This window comes from Corvus cornix, chromosome 13, assembly GCF_000738735.6.
Source record: "Corvus cornix cornix isolate S_Up_H32 chromosome 13, ASM73873v5, whole genome shotgun sequence".
NCBI classification, from domain to species: Eukaryota; Metazoa; Chordata; class Aves; order Passeriformes; family Corvidae; genus Corvus; species Corvus cornix.
In genome coordinates, this window is record NC_046343.1 from 10723187 (window position 1) to 10746436 (window position 23250).

Sequence of the window (23250 nt, forward strand, 5' to 3'; positions counted from 1 at the left end):
AACTGAGCAATGTACACACCTGCTTACTTGAGTATCAAAGATAGGAATGGTTACACTGACAGGCACCCCCCGCTGAGCCATTGCCTTTGTGCTGTGCTCAGAGTCAAATAAAAACCTGGTTTATGTTTTGGGGACTGTGCAGAGAACATAGCTTGTCATTGCAAACACAGCTCTACGGACTGCATTTTACAGACTAGCATGTTTGCTGTGTCTGAATAATTGCACTAAAAAGGAATCAATAACCTATAGATTTTACAGAAGTAAAGGATGTTTCCTGTCTGCTCCAAGTAGCCATGGCTTGGGTGGACATTGAAGTATTGCACCTCTTACAGGTAGGCAGGATAGAGTCACTGAAGGACTTGCTTTATATTTAGTTTTAATTTAAGTCTGATTCTGTGACCTATTAGCTCCATGAAGTTATTTAGGAGTTACAATCACCAGTATTTTGGTAAGAATATAGAGACAGTAATCATGGTATGAATAAGGCCATTTCTCATTATTTCTATTGACTTCAATGTGCTTATATTATCATTTCAAGATACTAATTTGAATTTAATACTGTTTAGAAAACAAATACATGTCCAAATTGGCTCCAGAAGTGATTAATTTAATTTTGTGCCTTTCAAGATGTTTTTAACAGCTGATGTATGATTGTGGTGGGAGATTGCCAAAACAGACGCTATTTGTTTCAAGTCAAAGAAGCAGAAACTCTTCGTCTAAAACAAGACAGGATTTTTTTCCAATGTTTAGAAAGATTATTTTTAATATATTTTAATGAAAGGAAATTTCTTTTGGCTCTGCATTTAAAGCAAGTGTCAACCATAAATAGTTCTTCTGCCAATACATCCATTTCCAGGTATTGCCAGCATTCAGGTTAGGAGGGTTTAAGGCTGGAGGGGTGATAGTGTGACCATCACCCCATGGCATGGAGTAGAGCTACCTGCTGGAATGAGTTGGAAGGGATGGATCCCTGCTGACGAACACTATTTACACATTGTAAAGGAAAAGAAAATAATGAAGCAAACAAATCCAAACCAGGTGGTGGGAATGTTTTGAAAGCTGTTGGCTCTGACTTCTTAGGTGCCTTTTTTCCCCTTCAGAAAATACTATTATTTCCTTTGTAATACAGCATTAAGGGAAGAGCAATACAGTTCCATTCCTAGGATTTTTATTTTCTGATTTGGAATGTGTTTTTCTGAGAGCATAAGCTTTTCCATGCAGTGGATGCTCACTTGCAAAAGAAGATGTATGTCCTAAGTTTCACACCTATTAGGGACCTGGCTGACACAGTTTAGGGCACGATTTTTCACCGTAAGGTTGCCAGTGCTGAATTGGCCAGCAAGCAGCTCACCTATGTCCTCCTGTCTCAGACCCACTGAGAGTCTGGACTGCTGCACTGTGTCCTTGTGTGTGCATTATATACATAAATTTATATCAAGGTATTACATAATATGCATGCCCTGCTGAGATGGTTGAATTTGGGGCCATGTGCTGCCACCAAGGTCAGGATAGTTTAGATTTAAGAATTCCTGACTTCTAGGTCCTGATGCTCCCCAACCCCAGTTCTGGCCTTAGCGGATAGAAGGAATAATGGAATTTAATGGTCTGAATCATGATGTGTGTTTGAGTGACATTTAGTTAAGCTTCATATTTAAACTTCTAAGGAATAAAAATAATCCCAGCCATATAGATCAATGTATGTTCCAGGTTCTATCTAAGAGATGCAGCCGATTATTTCATTTTATTAAGTTTTATAGTCAAAACCTTCGACTGCAGTCTCATAATGCAAGGCAGTCTCCTAAAGGCTGTGAAAAAGTGCTGTTAAAAGGTGGCCTCAACTCCTTTTCCCCTCTACCTCTTGACACAATTTTAGGATATTTTCAAGCTTATAGGCAGTGTATTTAGAAAAGCTGAGGTACAGATAAGCAATAGCTGATAATGTCGGAGCCAAGGGATTAGTTTCATGCTTGATGCTGAGGACTGCTCCCATTTTTTGTTTACTAGTGCAACGTCCACAAGGCTTGACACTGTCTCACAGCAGTGCCATCATGGTGGAATGATGGAGGATGTTGCTGGTGACATCCTTCTTTAGAAAGTGTCCTGATTTGTCAACCTTCTTAGTGCCAAGGCTCCTGCAATTGTACTTTGTCAGCATTTCACTCCTTGAAGGAAATACTGTAGCTGCAGTCTTTCCTTTTATGACTCTGTCCCATCTGCAGGTACTTCTGCCAGGTGTTGTTTTAAATGTGCCATTATCACCATCTTGAACGGTGCTATTTGGTTTTTATCTGAGGTAATCATTGCATCCCTCCCTCGCAGAGGAACAGCCAAGGGAGCATGAGGGAAGGGAAGTACCGTGGAATGTGGCATTAGCCAAATGTGTGTTAACTACACCTCCCTCAATTACAAATATATATCCATGGAAAAAGTGTGCTCGTGGAGCATAACCCCTTCTCAGATAAAGCTTTCCTTAATGGCTTTTGAGGAGTTAACAAATTAAAACTGGGAAAACAAATTTATTTCTGTGTCTCTCTGGTTTCTAATAATGGGTTGGTTTTTTTTAAAGTGCAGGCTTAGCTTTCTTAAAGCGTTTTTTAACCTAGAATCAAAGAATCACAGAATGTTTTGGATAGGAAGGGACCTTAAAGATCATCTCATTCTAACACCCTGCCATGGGTAGGGAACCTGAAAGACCATGGAGAACTCCTACCTGACATGAAAATTGAATTCTTTTGTAGGATGTAATGAATTAAATTTTGACATTTGAATATCAATAAGAAGGCAATTATGCCATAATGTGCCATGAGACAAAAGATCCCGAAAAAGCCTTGCAGGGAAAGGCTGTTCATTAGTAGGAGGAGACCATGCATGGCTTTCCATAGTCAGGGCAGGGTTTGGGAGGCTCTGGGATTGGCTTCTTGTGAAGCTTCAAATGCCCATGGTTTCCTGTAATAGTTTCCTCAAGCCTGGATGTATGGAGGGAACAGCAGATTTTTTTTTAAAGGGAGTGAATGAACTGGAAGTCAAAGGGACTAAATAAGATTTTCAAAGACATGGAAAAAAGGTGATCTAAGGAGTGGCACAGCCAGAGAACGGTCTGGGTTCTTTGTGTGTCATAGGAAACAATGTTCAGAATTTAACGAGCATTATTAAAGATGCTGCTCCTCTGACATTTGCTGGTTTGCTCAGGGCCTTGGGTGTGTTGTGTTTTCCATGGATGTGGGAAGTAAGTGGTGGGCACATTGATTTGCAAGGAAACAACTGTGTGGGAATGCATTTCTGTAGTTTCTCACTGTGTCTGTGGTACAAACATCTCCAACTGCATAGGCGGCATTGCTGGTGACCTTCGGCACCCCTTAGCAGAGATCCAGATGTGTAATCTTTCTATTTCTTTTTTATAAAAGCCAGTGGACACTGCTGCTGCAAATCTACTCACAAATACCACCATCACATTTCATGTATGGGTCACTTGCACCATCTTTGAAATATGAATTAGACCAACTGGCATATTGGCTGGCATATTTGGGATGCCAGGATACTGCCTTATGTGAGATAGCAATATATTTTTTTCACAGCTGAAAATAAATTTATCTGACAGCCATACATATATTTACTTCAGTGATTGCAGCTCAAAACATTTTGTGGTTTTACAAATTCTAGCATATGAAGCATCAAATTTTAGAATATTAGTTTTAAAAGTTTCAGATATTTGGCTGCCATTGTATTAAAAATAATAAAACTCAAGAGGTTGCTTTACTTGCTTGGATAAGTTTGAGCTGAGAGCTTTGTCCCATTAACTTGACTGGCCACTGCTTATCAGAGGGCATCAGCCAGCAGAGGGAATGGTTAATTTGTTTTCATTCTGTTGATGTGGATGCAGACAAAGCTGTCAAATATTGGTCTGAATGTTGTGTTGTTTTTCTTACAGACGTCATTCCAGCTCAGGGAGATGAAGTTACCAAACTTGTATCTTATACGCGTTGGAAATTAAACACAGAAAATGGAGTGAGTGAGTGAGTGAGTGAGTGAGTGAGTTATTAGCTGCAAGAAAGAGATCTTGAAATAAATAAGCACAGATCTTGATTCCAGTCATCTTCTCTGTGCTGCAAATGAAGAGCAGCAAGTCCAGCAAACTCAGTGATATTCCCTCATGGTAAAACTGGGGTGAGGAGAGTGGGATCTGTAAAAAGGGCAGACAGGGGGAGAAAAACGTGATCACCCTGTAATTGCAGCATGAATATGTTAACTTTCATTTCCTTTAAAGGCAAAGTGATAAAGACATGGGAGACTTTTGGTGCTGTTTTGATTGCCTGCTGTGGTTTTGAGATGCATAAAAGCTGGGCAGGGCTGTAAGTTGATGGGGGGCAATGGTGTGCAAGTTGATTTCATCGCCTCCACATGCTTTGGCTAAATTCCAATTAAAGCTTGAACATTGATTTCTATTTTTACTTTTTTTACTTAGCAGAAGAAACCTAGAAGGATACATCTTAGTTTGTACATCACAAAACCACATGGTGTATGAGAAAGACCTGACATGACTGAGGGACTGGCCCAGCATTAGGTTCTTTGGCTCACCCTCCAGTGCAGGAACTTTCACTTGTTTTCTGTGTGGTGCTAAACACAAGGAGAGAAGCATTTGTACAAGACCATGTATGAGCTGATTTGACTCTCATTATCATTGAAACTTTGCAGGGTGTGTTAGCAAGAGACCCAGATGATATGGGGAGGTTTTCACTGAGAAAACCAGCGTGTTATCGACAAGCCTTATTATCTTACAGAACCTGCCATGAGGGAAAGACTTCCTTAAATAAAACTTAACTACATCACTTCCTCAGAGCACTTGGTATCCAGACCTTTGCTGTCATTGTAATGCCAGCACAGGTGCTCAGCAATGCAATAACTTATTCATGCCTCGTGCTGCAGGTTGAGCTTCATTAGTCTCCTGAAGAAAAAGAAAATCACTTTGGGTACCCAGTTTGTGGAAGTGCAAGGCATAACCATCAATTCCTGCCTCAGAGCCCTCAACAAATAGAATTTATGTCAATAAAACTGTGTTGAACCCAACTTACTGTTATCTAACTGATTTTTTGAGCAAAGAGCAGCTAAAGCTGTGCAGCATTGTAACAATTTGCTCTGTTGCAATATTGAATTTTAATCTCCACTGTAATAAACCTCAGAGTTTTATCCTCTCCAGGGGTTTGAGTTTCATTTGGGTCCTGTGCTGTTTGGACACAGATAGGTGGGATTTTTGTGGCAATGAAGGTTGGCTGTAAATTGGGAATAAGCCCAAACCCTTTTGACACTTTAGGGTTACTGTGAGCATAAGGGCATGAAGTCATGTCAGTTCATCAGAGCCCTGGGAGCCAAAGGATGCATCATTTGGATCTGTCACTTGTGTTATAGTTAATGCATTTGAAATAAATATTGAGTGCTGTGAATGTGGAGCAGAGAATGAAATGAAAAGTTTTCCTGGGATGTGAAACAAATTCATAGTTGGGAGTCTGCTGCAGTGCTGTTTGGGCAGGAAGGGGTATAGATGGAAAATATTTTGAAGGCTGTCCTGTAAATGGCTTAAACTCCTTCTTTTGGGAGAATCTAGAGATGTGCTTTCATCTTCTTCCATCTTTCTTTTCTAACCCCCAAACCCTCTCTGATGCTGGGGATGTGTTGCCATTTCTCATCCATATGAGAGGTGGAAATTTGGGGAGCCCCTTTCTTTAGGGAGGTCTACCCTATTGAGGCAGAGCATGAGCTGAAGGCCTGCAAGATGGGGACAGAAGTGGCAGCGCCAGTTGTGCTGTGCCTGGGCAGGCACCTCCCTTGGGGCCATTGCTCCTGTTGTCCCAGCTCTTAAACTGTGCTAATTCCCTCTCAGTGTAGTGCTCTCATGGATCAAAACACAGTGATTTGTCATTCATGCTTTACCCTGGAATATGTCACTCTCAGTGCTGAAAATCTTCAGGAAAAACATGTTTTCATCCCCTTATTTCTGCAGTAAGAAGCTTCCCTCTGTACTTTAGTGACATATGTAATGAAAATCCCACTGCCAACAGTTGGTGTGGGGATATTGTTATCTTGACAGGCCTCCAGCAGATCTACTCCAGAACTGGTACCCTGAACCGCAGAAAGGTTATTTGACTTGTCAGTAGCAAAGCACTTCCAGTGCTCAGATAACTGTCCCATTCATCATCCATCATAATAGTGCTTAAGAGAATATACTAAAAAAAAATCCCACAAAGGAAGAGGAGAGGAATTCATCCCCAAAATTCAGCCTGTAGCACTTTTATTTATTCATTCTGTTGCTTGATCTGCTATATTTGCTGTTCATAACGTGGATTTAGAGTAGAAATACAAATCTTGTTGTTTCTGTTGCCTGAGTTCCGAAGGGAGAGGACAAGAAGCAATGATGTGGATTTGTGGTGTAAATGGGAAGTTAGACTAGATGAATTTGTGTTTTTCTCTTTGTTGGAGTGCTGAGAGTTGAAAATGCTGCAGCTGCCTTGTATAGGCAGGTCAAGGTGTATTCAGAGCTTGCGTTGAATGCTCTGGTTGATTGGGCAGGTTGGTGCAGTAGGAATTGGAATCCTCATCTGCACTGTTTGTCACATGGAAAGAATTGAGTTTATCACTTTAGGTTGCTGGGACACTGTGTCATTAAGTGGCACAATTTGACTCTCCGTAATGGGAGACTGTATTGGTTTCTGGGGTGCCGTATGTGTATGACGCTCTATATATGTGTGATTATAACAAACAAAAAATCCAACTATTCTTTTGCAAACCATTGGATCTACTAAATGGAGTACTTTTGACCTCATTAAATTCTGGAGATGTAGGTAGACTCTCATGTCTACATGTGCAGGTTGTAAATGTTTACCTTTAATCTGTTGTTTCTGGACTAATTTAAGAGTTTTCTGTGTGAAGTTTCTTACTCCTTTTTAATGCTTTCTTTCCCCATTAGAAGTGCTTTCTCTCCCTTGTGCATGTTTTCCTCTTCAGAAGTTAACATTTCATAATTGCAGTAATGCCCTTAGGGTGTATGTTACGGTCTACTAATGAGATGCCTGAGAGGTCTCCTAATGACATCTGAATAACAGGCACAGCACATCGTTATCAGACCATTACACACATCCTTAACAGTAATAAATACTCCTGCTTACTGTAATTACATGTGTTGTCCTTTAGTGCTCAGCAAGAGGATATGGGAGACTCCACAGTTCAAGTGCAAGGTGGGAAAGTGCTGTAAATCAGCAGTGTTTTACAGAGGATTTCTCTGAAAGCCTGAGGATGTGGAAGGACACACAATCTGGGGAGAATTAGGGTGTTTTCCTCTTGCTTTTGGATTGAAAATGTCACCAGAACTATTTCCCTGTGTGTGCACATACCCTCTGCTCTCCTTGTTGTAAACATCACACACCTTCTGAGTAGGGATGTTCCTGAGAGAACAGGTAACCACAGGCAGTGGGCTCAGAATTGCTTAAAAAACTCTGCGATAGAGGATGAAGCTGTCCTGTGGTCTCGCGATAGAAGCATGAGTGTCTCCAAGAAGGCATCAAGGAAAACCTGTGTACACAAATACCCAAGGAAAAGAAAAAATGTTCTTGATTGCATCCATCACCAAGGATGGTGTGCGGTAGCCTTTGTAATACACCTTGCTGGCCACTTTTCCTGTGCATACTCCATGCAGATAAGAAACCAGACAGTAAAAATGAAAAATACCTTTACCAGGGAGTCAGATTCATGAAATCCCAAGCACTGAGTGATAGTGAAGCATTCCTTCTGACAGCAGAGCCAGTGAATTGTTGGGAAAGGTAAGTGTTTCAGAGCAGAACAGATTCAGCAAAATTTACATTAGTGCCAAAGGACTTCAACGTTTATTAAAGCTTCCAAATAACACATTTGCTATCTAGAAGTATTTGATAGATGTACCAGTCAGCCATAAAAAAGCGAGCATTGGTTACTTCCCAGAGGAATCCAGACAATTTTGCTTTCTCTAATAGGAATAAGGTAGAGGTTTGTAAAATGTCAAACTGCAGCTTGCATAGCATCACCAACTGAAGGAGGCACAATGAGCAAACGTCCTGTTTATCTAACAAAAGCCTGTTTGGTTTGGTTAATTTTAATTAAAGGGTGTCTGCATTAAAGTACTGAAGACATTTTCCATATAGAAATGAGGAATAAGAGTTGGCTACAGTGAAAGGCAGGCCTGGCTTCCTGCACACTTGGACCGATGGACCAAGACTCTTCCTCACAGAACAGCTGAAGTGAAGAGTGAGTGAAGCTAATCATCACTGTATAGTAATTAACTCTTCTAGTTCATGATGTCAAGTGGTTTTGTCATATATGGTTTCAGGTGCTTCAAATGGCCAGAAAGACTTCATTTATTTGTTTCAGTCCTGCAGATTGCTCAGGAAGATTTGGCTTCACTATAAACAAAGCAGCACTCCGCAGACACTAATGGTCTGACAGGTTAATTCTCCTCATTTAAATATAACAATCTCAGGTGCAACAAATTAAGCTAAAGCACAGCATCAGGTGTAAACTGGTGCTTACAGCAGAAGAATTGCAAAAGATATTACTGGCTTTCAAAGAACTCCTCTTCTTGATGTATTTGGTTTGGTTTTTGCCTTGTCTCTGGCCATGTGCATCAAGCCAAGGGTGATAGCTCTTAACTTTTTGTCCATCTCCTGCTTTCACTGCCTCTGTACTTGAGGCTGTAATCCATCACTGATGCAGCATCTGATGCTGCTGTGTGTGCAGATAGAAGGGTCCCAGCAGATCTGTTGAGCTGTGTTTATGCTATTGTCTGTGTTTTGGCAGCACTTGCCAGGAGCTCTCTGAAAGCACGGCGAGAGCCTTATCTCAGAGCCTTCAAATGGACTGGATAGACATGGACAGGGAGAAGTCTGTAGATTAGGACAGACTGCTCCCCAACACCCCAAAATTCCCTGCTGACCTACAGCTGTCCCAGAAATAGTCCTTCATAGCCCATTACAGTGAAACCACACTGACAGAGCCTTCCTGCTATTGCTGGTGGCCCAAAGGGTCTGCCCATGGAAAGCAACCCATCACCCAACCATCCTTACAGCAAAAGCATGAGGAAATATGTAAAATTAATACCATCTAGTTAATTCTCACTAAAAGCAGAGTATTTAGTTTTACCACTCTATACAGACTGAGTGTGGAGGTTCCTTGAGTGTCCCATTGTGCTGCTGTGGAGCAGCACACAGAACATCAGGGCTCTGGGATGGATGACTTGACCCCAGGAAGTACAGATCACACAGATGGAGATGTCAGTCATACACAATAGGTTTGCCTTTAGTTACCTTTGATTTGCTGAAGTGATGAAACAGAAATTCAAGTCTGGATTTATAGAGAACACCCCTGTTTTCAGGAGTGCTGCTCAGCTGTTACTATCTGGGAGTGTGTCTTTTCACAAATAGGTATTTTTATTTTTTTGTTATGTTGTTTTGTTTTCCATGTTGGAAAGCAGTATTATACAGTATCCCTTATGAGTCCAATTGAGAATCCCCAGCACCCACCTTGCACCTTCCCAGTCATCTCTCTTGTCTTATTTTCTTCTCTTTCTTACCGTTTACAAAAACCTCACTGTTTTCCCAGGCTCTTTCAATTGAGTGTTTCTCAATCACTGAAGCAACTCATTACACTGGTTTTTTTGGGTTGGGATCTTAAGTAATTAGACATGCTTAAGCTAATTTTGTTGTTATTGTTAAAAGACCTGTATAACGGACATTTTTCTCTCCTGCTCCCATTCTCCCTTGTCTGCACCTTACAATGCAGCATCACTAATTTAGTTTAATAGCTTTTAAAAAGCAGAACAATACAATCTGAAGACAAAACATAATTTAGAGAGAGTACACAACAGTCACAGAGAGTTGAGTGTGTAGGTAAGATCACGTCTCTGTGTGGAGTAATAGATTTATAGCAGAGCAGGCTGTGTTGTGAGTAAATTAATCATTAGAAACAGCCAGTTTTCAGTATAGGACTCATGAATAATTCACTCAGGATTTCTGTTATATTTACACTCACCTAATAGTTGAGACAAGCAGTATAGGAGTTACTCACAAGTTGTTTGCCTTGACTGCATGGTGTTCCTTCATCTGCATTGATGTTCATGACATTGTTTCTTCCCTCTGGTTTGACAATAATTTTTAAATTTTTAACAGAAAAGTAAGGGCTAATACTCAGCAGGCAGCAAATATAATCAGAATAGCCTTGTTTGCTTTTATGCTTTCCCAGCCCAGGCATTGCTGTTAGTTACATCTTTATGCTAAATAGTGTTTGGGAGTGCTGTCTGAGTGGATCTTTGGGAGAGATGTTCTGGTGGAATGAGAGCAATCATCCATCAAATCACCTAGAAATCCCTGGCTTGGGAATGTGTTTGGGCTCTTTGTGGGCAGTGCAGCCTCACCTTGTAGTACCAGGGAGGGTCTTGAGCCAGCCCAGGGGGTAGGCACTGAATTGTGGAAAAGCCACCCACTGCTGACGAGAAGCCAAAGCTTCTTGCAAATATGGCCACAGTCATTTTGTTGCCAACCATGGGATGATAAAATTCCCAGAAAATATAGAAAACCCAGTCATTTAGAATGTGATCTGCCTTAGTGAGAGCCATTGTATCCCACAGCTCCTCATGAGAAGAGCACATGAGAAGAGCACAACAGCAGAGTAGACCTGGGATGGTGACATGTGGAATATGAGACTTACGGTTTGATGTACCAGATATATGCGTAACAAAATTCAGTGGATGGAAATTGAAGCTAAACAAATTAAAAATAAATTATGTTTGCCCACTGAGACTAAGCAATCATTTGAAAAATTGCTCTTAGATGCTTAAATCAGGCCTGGGAGCCTTCCTGGGTGGTGTGCTATAGAGCAAACAAATTATGGAGCTGCTGCAGGGAAAATCGTGTTGAATTCGGTGCAGGAGGTCAGAGTGTGCACATAATCCCTCCTGGCTTTAAAAATCTATAAATCTGTGGCACACTGCCTAGGTGGTGATAGGTACTTGATAAATTACATTTATCATGTGTTTTCCCACCTGCAGGCTTCCTTTTGCCCCCCTTCCTGGGGCTGCTCCTACTCCCTTCCAGGCAGGACACAAATCTAGAACTTGCCTTTGGACTTGGCAAACCAAGTTGTAATTCTTGGGCTTCCCAAGAAAGGCTGCAAATCTGTCCACCTCTTCCTGTGCATTTGGGGCTGAGGCATACTATTCATTTAGCTTTATGCAGTTTGGAAGGTAATTGTTTAAGATAGGAATAGAGTTTTTGTTTATAGACCTGGGAATTAATATTCTCATGCTGTAAGTTTTTAATATATTTTTAAAACTCACAGAGTAATAGATGGGTGCTTTTTCTTGTAATAAAATGAAATATTGAAACAAATATACACTGAGGCAAGCTTTAACTCTTCCAGATTGTAAATGTCTATTGTTTAATAGTATCTACTTCATGGCATATATTCCATTCCATTTCTGTGATAAATTTGGTGAGCTCCCAATTGCTGCTAAATTATATATGGATACCTGATAAATGTACATCTTATTAGCTGAAACACATCCCTAAGATAAGCAAGTTAGTTTGGACTTTTATTGTTAATTGAATTTTTTCAGCAGAGGCAGCTGAAGGATGTTCATGAATTTGCATGATGTTAAACATCTGCTCCTCTTAGTGGGAACTTAACCAGAGTTTCATTTAACCTGTAAATTCAGATCAGGAATAAAACAGGTACTCAGCCTTTGAGGGGTTTGGCTGTGTGTAAAGGAGGCAGGCAGGTAGTGCTGTGAGAGAACAGGATGTAATTAGCAGCGTTGCCTAAATGTCACATCTGTGGTGTGTGGCTTCCTTTGTGCACAGTGATGGTCTTCAGTGATGTTTGGAGGCAGAACGCTCCCTGTGTTATTATCAGGTGTTATAGGAAGACTGCAGTGGGGTTACTTGCAGTGTAATTGCTGCAGAACACAGCCTGGTATTTTATAGGAAGCTTTCTCTGAATGATCAGAAGTTAAATGGTTGTTATCACGAATTTTTATAGATTAAGATTTGGGTTAATTTCTCTTCATGCTAAATTGGTTTGCTCAGACCTTATATAGAATCGTGGAATCATTAAGGTTGGAAAGGACCTCCAAGATCATAAAGTCCAACCGTCAACTAAATATCACCATTACCACTCTCCCATTGCAAAGTGCTACATCTGCTCATTTTTTAAACACTTTCAGGGATGGTGACTCTGCCACTTTCCTGAGCAGCCTTTTCCAAGGCTTAACCACTCTTTCAATGGAGAATTTTTTCCTAATATCCAACCTGTAGTACTTACAACATATAAAAATCAGAGTTGGGAAGATTCAAAACTCACAGATAGCTCTAAATTGGAAGAAATTGTCAATTCCAAAAAGGTTTCTTGATGTTCTCCTCCTGCAGCTGCACTTGCTCAGAGGAGTCTGTTCATGTAAACTATTGAGAAAAGCAGTTATTTGCTTCTTTGCAACTACACAGGAAAATTAGGAGGCAAGTCTAGCCAACTTCTCCATGCATGTGCAGAAACAAGCAATTAAAGGAAGAAGAAGACAGATAGAAAGAGACAGATAAAAAATTTGCATGGCAGAATGGGGATTTGCAAGGAGACCCCTGAAGAACTGAAGTCATCTTTAATTTTCCTGTCCCCATGTAAACCTGTTCTGTCATGTCAAACAGGCCATGAAGCAATAGATCATTGGGGTAAAGAGTTCACATAATGTCTCACTCAGGTTCAGCAGTCTGATGTTTTGGGACCACATTTCCACTGTTCAGCATGCCAACACTTTCATTTTGTATGCAGGAAAATGGGCTGGTGCTGATGAGGAATTTTGCCATAAATGGCACATGAATTAAGGAGCCACACTCAGAAATAAATTCATAACATTTTAGTTTAGTAATTTTCTGATCCTTCTAACAGTGCCAGATAAAGCCTGAGTGAAGCACAGTAAAGGATGGGCTGTTTTGAAAACAGAACTTTTCTCCAACCCCTTTAATTTTTTCTAGAAATGTTATTTTCAGTAACCATATCTTTTTTGCCCTATGGATATGGATGAGAAAACAAAGCTTAGTGCTCTCATCTCCTGCACTGAATTTCTTCCTGGAGCTTGAAAACTGCCATAGGAACAGCTGAAAATAGTCAGCATGGTCTGAGAGGAACTGTCAAATAAAATTACACCCCCAATGCTTCCTGCCTTGGAAATTACACTCTTCAGCCTGCTCCAAACTGCTCTTTGTTACCACATTTGGTGGTGGTGAAGGGTTGCCCTGAAAATTAGTGCCACTGGAGTTCCCTCTTCAGTGGTGGGTTATTTGTACTGGGTTGTTATCATCCATGGGGACAGTGAGCAGGAGCACTGTCCTGCTGTGGTGGGTGGATTTCAGGCAGGTGATGGTGGGATCCAGGAGCCAAACAGGGCTGGGAGCTCTGCATGGGATGCCTGGTTGTTATGTCCTATCTCACTTGCAGTGATAACACACTGAGTCTAATCCTTTGTTGGGATTGGCAACACATTTACAGATTTTCAAGGTCTGGAGGCCAGATGTGAGAGCATATGGACTGGGTACCCGTGCTCCAGCTGTGTGGAGATGCCACTCAGGGAAACTTCTGCAGAGTTTTTGAAGAGTCACAAGAAGTTTGAATCTCTGTGTATGCCTCTTTGTGTGTGTCTTAATAATCGCACACTCTCAGCCTGGATGCTAATGGCTGCACAGCTTCTCTCACTGGTTTTAGGAAGAGCTGCAGGTGCCACCAGCCATTCTTGCAGCCTGTGTAGTTTAGCTCAGAAATAGCTCAGGAACTGATTGGACTCAAATCCTCTGAAGACTTCTGTGTGTGTTTAGGCTCACATCTACTCTCAGGTGATCTGCACACCAAGGTCTCAGAAATTGGTGCTCTGTAGGTGTTATCAAATTATTTTTGATATTTAAAGAAGTACTGACATTTCGAGTAATCATTGCATTGTAAGGCACCTTGCACAGTAATATTTCACTGGGAGATTAGTTTCCCCATCAAAGCAAGCTCTGCACTTCCTCAGTTTATTTTTATTTTGTACCCTACATTCCTTTGAAGGACACTTTCATCTCCAGCCTTGCTGCTCCTCCATTATCTGCTTTTAGTCAGAACTGGGTTGAAGATTGCTGTGGGATCCAAGTGCAAAATGCTGCAGCAATTCACAGAAACCAGGAGTAAAATTTTTAAAGAGGACAATTATTGAGGGAGATGGATTAATAATCTGTCATCACAATTTAGCCACATTCACCACTGACCTTTTACAGGGAGGATGCTCTTGATAAATGTAGTTCATTACTGAGTTCTGACATAAAAACGGAATGGCATTCTGTGTTTCTTGGCAAGTTGATCAATATTTTATCTGCCAAAGCATGCAGAAGTGCTAAACAGGATGAATTACGTCGCTGCTGCAAAACAGAGCAAGAAGCAGCATTGCTTGGAGTGAGCAGAGCATTTAAATGTGACAGTTATTTGCCACATTTTAGCAATCAGACCTTCATATGCTGGATTTTTCTTTTACTCATCTTCTGTCTTACTGTTTTTCTTTCCCTGTCTCCTTTTTTGTTGTTGTTGTTTTTTGGGGGTTTGTCGGGTTTTTTTTTGTTGTTGTTGGTTTTAATTCAAACAGTTCCAGGCTTCACTGGGTTTGAAAATGCTCTAAACTGATAAGAAGGGCTTGTTTCTTTGGAGATCTTCCCCAGCATGAAGGGGGAAATAATGGACTACAATTGGAGAATCAGTTTAGGGCATGACAGAATAGCAGTTTTAGCTCATCCAGAATTTGCATGGGAGTCTCTCTGTGTGTTGCTTCCCCAGTTGTGGGGTGGGGATGGTGCCTGAGTACACGCAGGGGGTCAGCTGGCAGTACCACACAGGCACCTGGAACGCATGTGGTGGCATTTCTGATATTCAGAAACAGGGAAGGGAAGGAACCCTTCAAAACCCATCTCTGAAGAGCAGTGATGGTCAGCTAAAATCATAGAATCAGAAAATCCTGAGTTAGAAGGAACCCACAAGGATCATCAAGTCCAGCTCCTGGCCCTGCACAGGATAACCCCAGAAATCCCACCCTGTGTCTGAGAGCATTGACCAAATGCTCCTTGGGTTCTGTCAGGTTTGGTGCTGTGACCATTCCCTGGGGAGCCTGTTCCAGTGCCCAGCCACCCTCTGGGGGAAGAACCTTTTCCTAATATCCAACCTAAACCTCCCAACGCGGGTTGCAATGGTGAGCAGAATCCAAGTCCCCAGGAAGCCCTAACAAGGAAACCAAGCTGAGAGACATCCATTAGCAGGACCTACCAAGGAGAGCAGCCTGAGATGAGATAAACTGCTAATGATGAGCAAAGGAAACTGGGTTTTTTTGTTCTTTATGTTGCAAAGGAAGCTGTTGGGGGCAGTCAGCAGAGAGAGAGAAGAATGGGAATAAGTGAGAGGGCACACAGACAGCTTTTCTGACATTCTTTTTGCTTAACAGTCATGTTTATAATACCTGGAAGAACAGAACAAGAGGTGGCAGAAGCCTAAAGAGACAGTATTTAGTAGATAAAGTTGGTAGATCCTTGGCACAGCATAAGAAGATTACACATGTCAGGACAGCAGGAGAGGGTGGAAGGGAAGGAGAGAAAATACAAAGCTTTGCGCTCCAGGACCTGTAAACCAGCTCAGTGCCAGCAGTCTCTAGGAAACATAGGTTAAAAGATGGAATAATAATGCCTAGTAAATGAGGGGGAGGATCTTTGCTACAGAAGAATCTTGCTGTCTTTGGCATTGGCTTCCTGTATGTTTCACGTTGCCTGAATATGTCTCCTCCCTAACTTGGCTGAGCAGGCAGTGTCTTTTCTAGGATGCCCCCAGCATCCATGTCTGGTCACTGCAGTGTCTTAATTTGTTTGAAATAAATAGCATTAGATCTGGGTTGTGCAGCAACACATCAGCTCAGATGTCCCAAGCATAGATAATTTCTGAGCTAACACTTTGGCCAGACTTAGGATAAAGTTACAGTTTCAGGTCAGAGTACTTCCTTTCACCTGGAGTAATTTTCCCTCTGTTCTTCCACTACAGTAAGAATAAGTATATAAATTATACATATATATTTATATGCATATATATATTACAGTTGTAGTGCATTTTTCTATAGATCTTTTAGTTCAGTCAAAGAAGCAAATTATCAATCTCACACCCTGGGACAGAACTTTATTGCTTTTACTCGTTGCATGCTGCTAAACAGCTCAGCACTGCTGGTCTGACCAACTGCTTGTGCGTCACTGCAGCCCTCAGATGTCTGGGATGCCAGGGAAAACGTGCAAAGGTGTGAGACCCATTCAGTCTGTCACATCCACACTGTGGAGAGAGGCTTGGGATCCACTTCCAACAGAGCTGGAGAGTGGTTTTCTCCAGAGGAAAGTGAAGGTAATGAGATTTTGGGCCAGTTTTGACAGGGACCAGAAGCACCTTCTGACTTTCTGCCTGCAGCATATGTTAACTACATGTGAAATTGGACTTATTTTTTAAATAAGAGACATAATTGTCTTACTGCTGGTTTTCTTTGATGTGTTCATCATGGACTGGCCTCACCTGTGCAAGATGGGGGTCTGCTGCATCCGTGATCCTGAACACAGCAACAGTGTGATGGGGAAAAACGTATTGTGTGTTTATAGCAGGATTTGGGAACTGCTGCCAGTGGCTGTCACCAGCTGTGTCCTTCTGTGCTTTCCTTTATTTCACTCTTAGTGCCCATCACACTTGCCTGGAAGCTGCAGCATGGCTGTAACCCACTGAACATCCCCAAGTGCACACATTTACCTTGGGCTGGCTTGCAGCCCAGATCAGTGTGTACTTTTTCAAGAAAAGCAGTTTTGTGGTAGCTTTGTTTTCTGAGCGTGGAAAAATCCAGGAGGGTTGTAATTTAGTGAAAGGAGTTCACTGTCTCCTGGCTCACACCATGCTTGAGGGAGCTGGGGGATTCAGCCTGAGAAAAGGAGGCGCAGGGGGTCCTTCTCACTCTCTGTAACTACTTGAAAGGTGATTGTAGCCAAGAGATCTCTTCACCCAAGTAGTAAATGAGAGGATGAGATGAAATGGCTTCAAGTTGTACCAGGGAGGCTTAGGTTGAGTATTAAGAAAAAATTCTTCACTGAAAGGATTGACTCCAGTCTGCCCAGGATAGTGGTGGAGTCACGATCCCTGCAAGTGTGAAAAAAACCCCACGTAGATGTGACACTTGGGGACATGGTTTAGTGCTGGGATTGAGGGAGGAAGGCTGGGAAAGCCCTGCCCAGGTAACAGCAAATATGTGCAAAGATAGTCCCAGGTGCTGAAAACAAAACTTCTGGAGGGTGTAAAGGAAGAATTTCTTTGGTGTGTGCTTGCAGGGAGCACAGTGTAAGTGGGTTAGCCCACCCAGGTGTCACCGTGCATGTTGCCTGTAGCTGTGCTGGTGCTCACTAATGGAAACCCCAAAGCAGAAACAGAAGTGGAAGCAAATTAAATCGCTTTCCCTATCTTCATTAGCCCTAGATACTTTTCTGGGATTAACTTTTAACTGAAAATAAAACTCCAGCTCAGAGAAGAAATATTATTGCAGTGGCTGAAACAGTATTTGCAACAGAATAGCTTGATTAAATGGATACAGTAATAAGTTTTACTCTTAAATAAGCTGGTGATTGAATGAAAAAAAAATTCATACTGCCTTCACAAACCATCAAATGACATGGTTGGGAAAAAGAAGTCAAGAATAATAAACACAACTAATAGTAGCTGAATAGCCTTGTTTTTTCTGTAAAACAAGACTGATCCCATGTGGGACCCAATGCTTTTTGGAGGTTGTTTAGAGGGAAGGAAAAATTTATCAGCTACTTAATATCCCTGAGCAGCAAGAAACTCTCCAAACTAGATGGAACTGAATTCAGGATAGGAAATAAGCCTTGTCTTGCAGTTCTTGTTCATTTAGCAGGAGGGCACTGACCTGACCATGAGCACATGTTCAACCTGTGTCTTCTCTCACCTTCTCAAGTCACGGTGCTTTTGAAGTTGTGAGCACAAAATATGAAGGGTGAAAAAAAAAAAAAACTTGACAGTAAATGGGTTTGCTATCAGAGAAATGCCTCCCACCTGGAATTTTAATTGGGTTTCGGTTGGAGTGGGACCAAGAGGTCCAAAATGTTGCAGCTCAGCAAGAAAAGGACAGGAACATTAGTTGTCAGTGTGCCAGAGTCTTTGTTATTTTTCAGAGGAATAATGTTTAGAATCTTTGGGGAGCTGATCTACAAGGGCATTATCCCTTAAACTGAGGCGGGACCATGTTCTCTTAGATTTAAGATAAAGTCTTAGATTTAATCCAACAGGATCAGTGATGGGATTTTAAAAAGTTTGTTTTAAAACCAGTATTGCAGAGAATAAGGCTATTTACATTATAGGGAAATTACATTATGGACATAAGGACATCTGAGGGGAGCAGCTGAACGTGTTGATGCTGTTGGTGGGATATGGTTGATACCCATAGAGTGTGGGACAGTTGGAGCCTGAGGGTGCTCCAGGGTCTGCTCCAAGGCTCCTGCAAGGCACCAGCCGCTGTGCTCTGCACTAAAGCAAACAGATTTGCATAAAAAGACAGTTGCCATTTCTCATTCTGCTGAACTCTGCCAGACAACAGATGAGCAGAAAAGGGTCATAATATCTTACAGCACTCCATGCATGTGAATGTGTTTCATTGAGGAGAAGAGCTGTGGGAGAGCTGGATGTTGCAGGCACAGCATGAGTTTTCAGGGTCAGGAGGATTCAATCTGATTTCTTCAGCCAAGCCAGAATCACTTCAGGGAGAGTGGCTTGAGGGCTTTTCCCTGATAGTAACCTTTTTCCCCTGTTCAGGGGCTGAGGACAGTGTTTAATTCAGCCTGCAGTGGGGTGATGAGAGCAGGCACCAGTGACACCCCAGCTGCAGGGGCTCCCTGCAGCCCTGCACTCCTCACTGTCCTTCCCCTGACCTCCACCACCCCAGGCTGCCTCTAAGGGTTCCTTGAGATCAGCCCCATTTTCGGCATAGGGTGACACTCTGAGGTACCATTTACATTAGTGGAACTTTCTAAACATCAGCTTGTGCAGGTTTATTTTTTACTTTATAGGATAAATTTATTCATATAGAAAAGCATAAAGCCAATTTAATATTTGTGGGAGTTACAAACCTGAGTGTGGAAGTCTGTAACTGAAGTCCTATAAAATCTGGAAGGTAAAATGCTGGAGAGTATCCCTGACAGCAGGAATTAGAAAATCTGCCAGCTATTACAAAAGGTATCGACTACAGGAGCTCCTCAAGTGCAGAGCTGAGTGGGGCTGAATATGCAGACAGATGTGCCTAATTTTTCCCCTTAGGACCTCAGTCCTTTGAAAAGATCAAGGTAAATGCATGTGCTTCAGTAATGCTGTCTTATCTCTCAGGTGACACCTGCACAATGGCAGACTACAGCCGGCTCAAGAGCATCCTGCTGGACCTGCAGGCTCGCCGGCAGAGCCCGTCAAGCAGCTTGGCCAAGGACAGAGTAGCCCAGAAGCGCTTCCTAATTGAAGAGCTGTTTAAGCACTTGGATCTAAACAGTGACGGGCATCTCAGCAGCTCTGAACTTACTCAGGTGGGTTTATTGTTCAGTGAAAATGGAATTATGAAGTGGATTTTCATTCAAGTGTGAATTGAATGTAATACAGCAGCACTCGTGTGGGAATGGTCATTTGTACCTGTCCAGTCAGCAGCAGGTAAAGGAGGAAAATCTAACACAGTCAGTGAGTCTCCTCTGCATCTCCCAGGAGTCAGTGTTGTCTCAAACGTTTGAAGCTCATCTCCAAACAAAAACCATGGCAGTTTTCCAGCCCCATCCATACTTCTCAAAATAGATACTAATCCTTGCTCTGCTAACTGACATCTGAAGTATTTCCGGTTAGCTGGCTTGGGGAGAATGAATTTAGATTTTTTAGGTGCATGTAAGTTAGGCAGAAATCTCTTAATTCTTCCTCCCTGCCTTCTGGACTGGGCATTAGCACAGAGTAATGTGACAGCAAAGTTGGAATGTTTTTCAACAGGTTTATTGTCCCAAAATCCCTGGGCAAATGCTGAAATGTTGATTAGCAGAACTTGATAGAAAAGGTGAGAGTTTGAAAAAACTGTGTCTTGGTTTGAAAGACAGGTGTCTGCCAAGGAAGGCAGGAGTCTCCCTTGAAATGGAAAAGAAAATGCAACCCCCTTCCCTCTGAATTATTATAATTTCGAAATTAAGGGGCTTTCAGGCAAAGATATGAGGAACAGGAATAACAGTTCTTTATAAATATATGTATGTATGTATATATATATATATGTGTATAACAAGGCAAAAAAACAACAACTATGGCAGTAACAGCAAACACATACCCAGTGCCAGCCTTCTCGGCTGTCAGGCTATTTCCCCTCGGGTGCAGTTCCGCTCGCAGCCGGCAGGGGCGCTGGCGGCTCCCGGTGAGCAGGGCAGGTGCGATGGTTCCCCCGCGGCTGCAGGGGGCGCTCCGGAGCGAGCTCGGGGAGCACGCGGCACTGGTGGCCTGGGATCCGGGAAGGGATGGAACAAAGGCTTCACAAACCCCTGGGCAGCCGATCCCGGTGTCCGTCTGTACCCTCGGGAACAGCAGGCTGGAATGGCAGGGACGAGCGCAAATCCCGGGTGGCAGACTAGATGGATCGAACTCTGGAGCTGCAGCGGGAACCCTGGGGGGTCTTGACAGGCAGGATGTGCGGAGCCACAGAGTAGCGAGGGCTCGAACGCAGCAGCGGGGGCAGGGAAAGGTGGGTTTGGGAATCCCGGGGTTTCTCCGGTAGAAAGAAGGCAGCCGAAAGCCTGCAGTGCTGACGAGATGGCAGCAGCCTCTCTCTCAGTCTGAACACCGGAGCACCCACCGCCCACACACCCAGGTGAAAGAGAGTAGCTTGTTGGACCACACCCTCAGTGGCAAGCTCCTTTGTCCTCCACAAGTACCCAGCAATTTGTCGCCCTGGCAACACATATGGGAAAATTCCTCAAGAGGGGGAAAAAAAAAAAAAAACAAACCAGAAGGGGAACTTCCAAAAAACCCCAACAAACTGTTATTTCTAATTGCAGGCATGCTATGCTGTTGGATTCATCTCATTGGTAAAGTGAACCAAACAGCCATCCCAGGCACTCGATCTGGGTACTCTGTCTTCAACTTGCTCTTTGCACATGCAGACCTGTGAAAACAGACCTGTAAAATGTCTTTTCCATTTCATTATATCATCCAGGAAAAGAATTAGAAGCAAATGCCTTTTAAGAGCCTTTTGGAAGCCAGTCCTATCTGGGACCTATTCCAGTTTCCAAAGCCGTCCCATCACAAAATTATGGAATGGTTTGGGTGGGAAGGGACCTTAAAAAGCTCATCTCATTCCAACCCCTGCCATAGGCAAGGACACCTTCCACTAGACCAGGTTGTTCAGAGTAAGTTCACCCTTGAGTGTCTCATCCGCACTCTCACTTCCCAGGGAACACAGAGCATGTTGCAGGCACGAGCCTCCTGCTCCCTGAGCTCACTCCTTTCCAGGACAGTTTGTGCTGCATTTTAGTCCTCAGGCTGTTGACAGGATGCTCGATACTTTCCACACAATGCAAAGTGTCAGTGTAAATTTCCTTATTATCTCGGGGCTATGAATATATCCAATATTACCTCTGAAGGCAATATTTTTTTCATAAAGACATGGTAGCTATAAGAAAACACCTTTATCTGAATTCAAAGCCAGCTTTTACATAGTGACATCTAAGTGTCTGTTCTACTCTTAAATTTTTTTGCCCTTTTTACATGAAACTTATTTCACTGTGATTTTAAAACTCTCATGGAAATAAAGGTTTGGCACCCTGGAAGCCATTGTCATTGCAAAGGAACACAGACTCAGTGTTGTAAGGTCTGCCTCAGAGTTCCTCAGGGCTTTGTTTGCAGAGGTGCCTAGAGCCCAGGTCTCTCTCACAAGTGCAAACACAGACCTTGGCTACTCTTATTTTAATTCTTCTCACTGTTACCAAATCAGTAAATGTGCCTGAACATCTGGAGCCCACTACAGTTTGATGGACCAGAATAAGTTCAGCCTCAGACAGGAGCCCTCTCACCCAACCATCCTCCACACAATCTGACCACCAGCATGGCTGGTTTGACAGTGGGATCACCTCTCAAAAGACAAAATATTGCCTATTAATGCACAATTTAGATAAGCCATGAGTGCTTTCAATCCTGAGCTGAGTGGCTCTGGTCTTGGGCCCCTTGGTGGCAGCATGGCTGAGTCCCAGCTGGGCTGGGGACACATCTGTGGGGCTGCTCTGCACTCTCACAGCAGCAGGATTCACAGTTAATGTGTAGCCTGCCAGTTGTTTATTTTTCTCTTTAACAAGATGATTTTTATGTGCTCTTACAAGACCAGTTTATCCACCCAGGTTTCAAGAGACATTTTTTTAGGTAATGAGCAATTTTTAATTACCCAGGTTGTAGTCTTAACAGAACTTTTCTTGCCTCATTAGGTAGATTTGTGATTGATTTGCATTAGCTCTCTATTTTGAAGCTCTCTGCAACTTTAAATTTCCTCCAAAGATGGGAATTTCATTGCCCATGGGCAGAGGAAGCTGAGCTGAACATGATGCAGTGACATCTTGTTCCCTCTGACTGCTGGATGAGCTGGTGCTGTGCCTTTGCTTTGTTTTATTTAAAAGAAAAATAGTCTCTCGAGCACTATAACCTTGTCTGCAAGCAAAAATTCAAGGCAGGTAACTTGCACTGCTGCAGTAAAAAGTAATTTTTAAGACCTGGAGGTGGATCTTTAGGAGGCTCATTGCAGAGGGATTCACCCCAAAGGAGAATCTCTCCAGAGGGAATGGTCCTTCATCGATGCAGCACCCATTTGTTTGTCCTCCACAACAGAATTGGCTTTGAGCAAAAATATGGCAACAGATGGCCCATCCCCTACTATTTAGAGTCGTTTTGCCGACTGTCTACTGGTAGACCCTATCCAGTATTCTCCCTCTGGACCCAACGGTGAAATTCCCATGTGGTTTTGCAACCATGGATATATAAGGCTGTTAACAATGGTGGTAATTAGAATGTTATTTCCATTTAAATATTTAATGTATTTTAAAGTCAGATTCATAAATCTCCTACGTGTGTCACAGCTGAAGTGTTTTCCACTGGTTTTTTTTC

General features: G+C 42.5%; 1 protein-coding gene across 5 annotated transcripts in view; it reads left to right on the forward strand.

Moving 5' to 3' along the window:
* FSTL4 (follistatin like 4) overlaps window positions 1–23250 on the forward strand; it is a 226076-nt gene that overhangs the window by 100304 nt on the left and 102522 nt on the right. For all 5 annotated transcript variants that reach the window (XM_039559665.1, XM_039559666.1, XM_039559667.1 and 2 more), the window contains one exon: window positions 19477–19667. In XM_039559665.1, the coding sequence (XP_039415599.1) occupies window positions 19477–19667 (191 nt within the window). The remainder of the gene's footprint in view (window positions 1–19476; window positions 19668–23250) is intronic.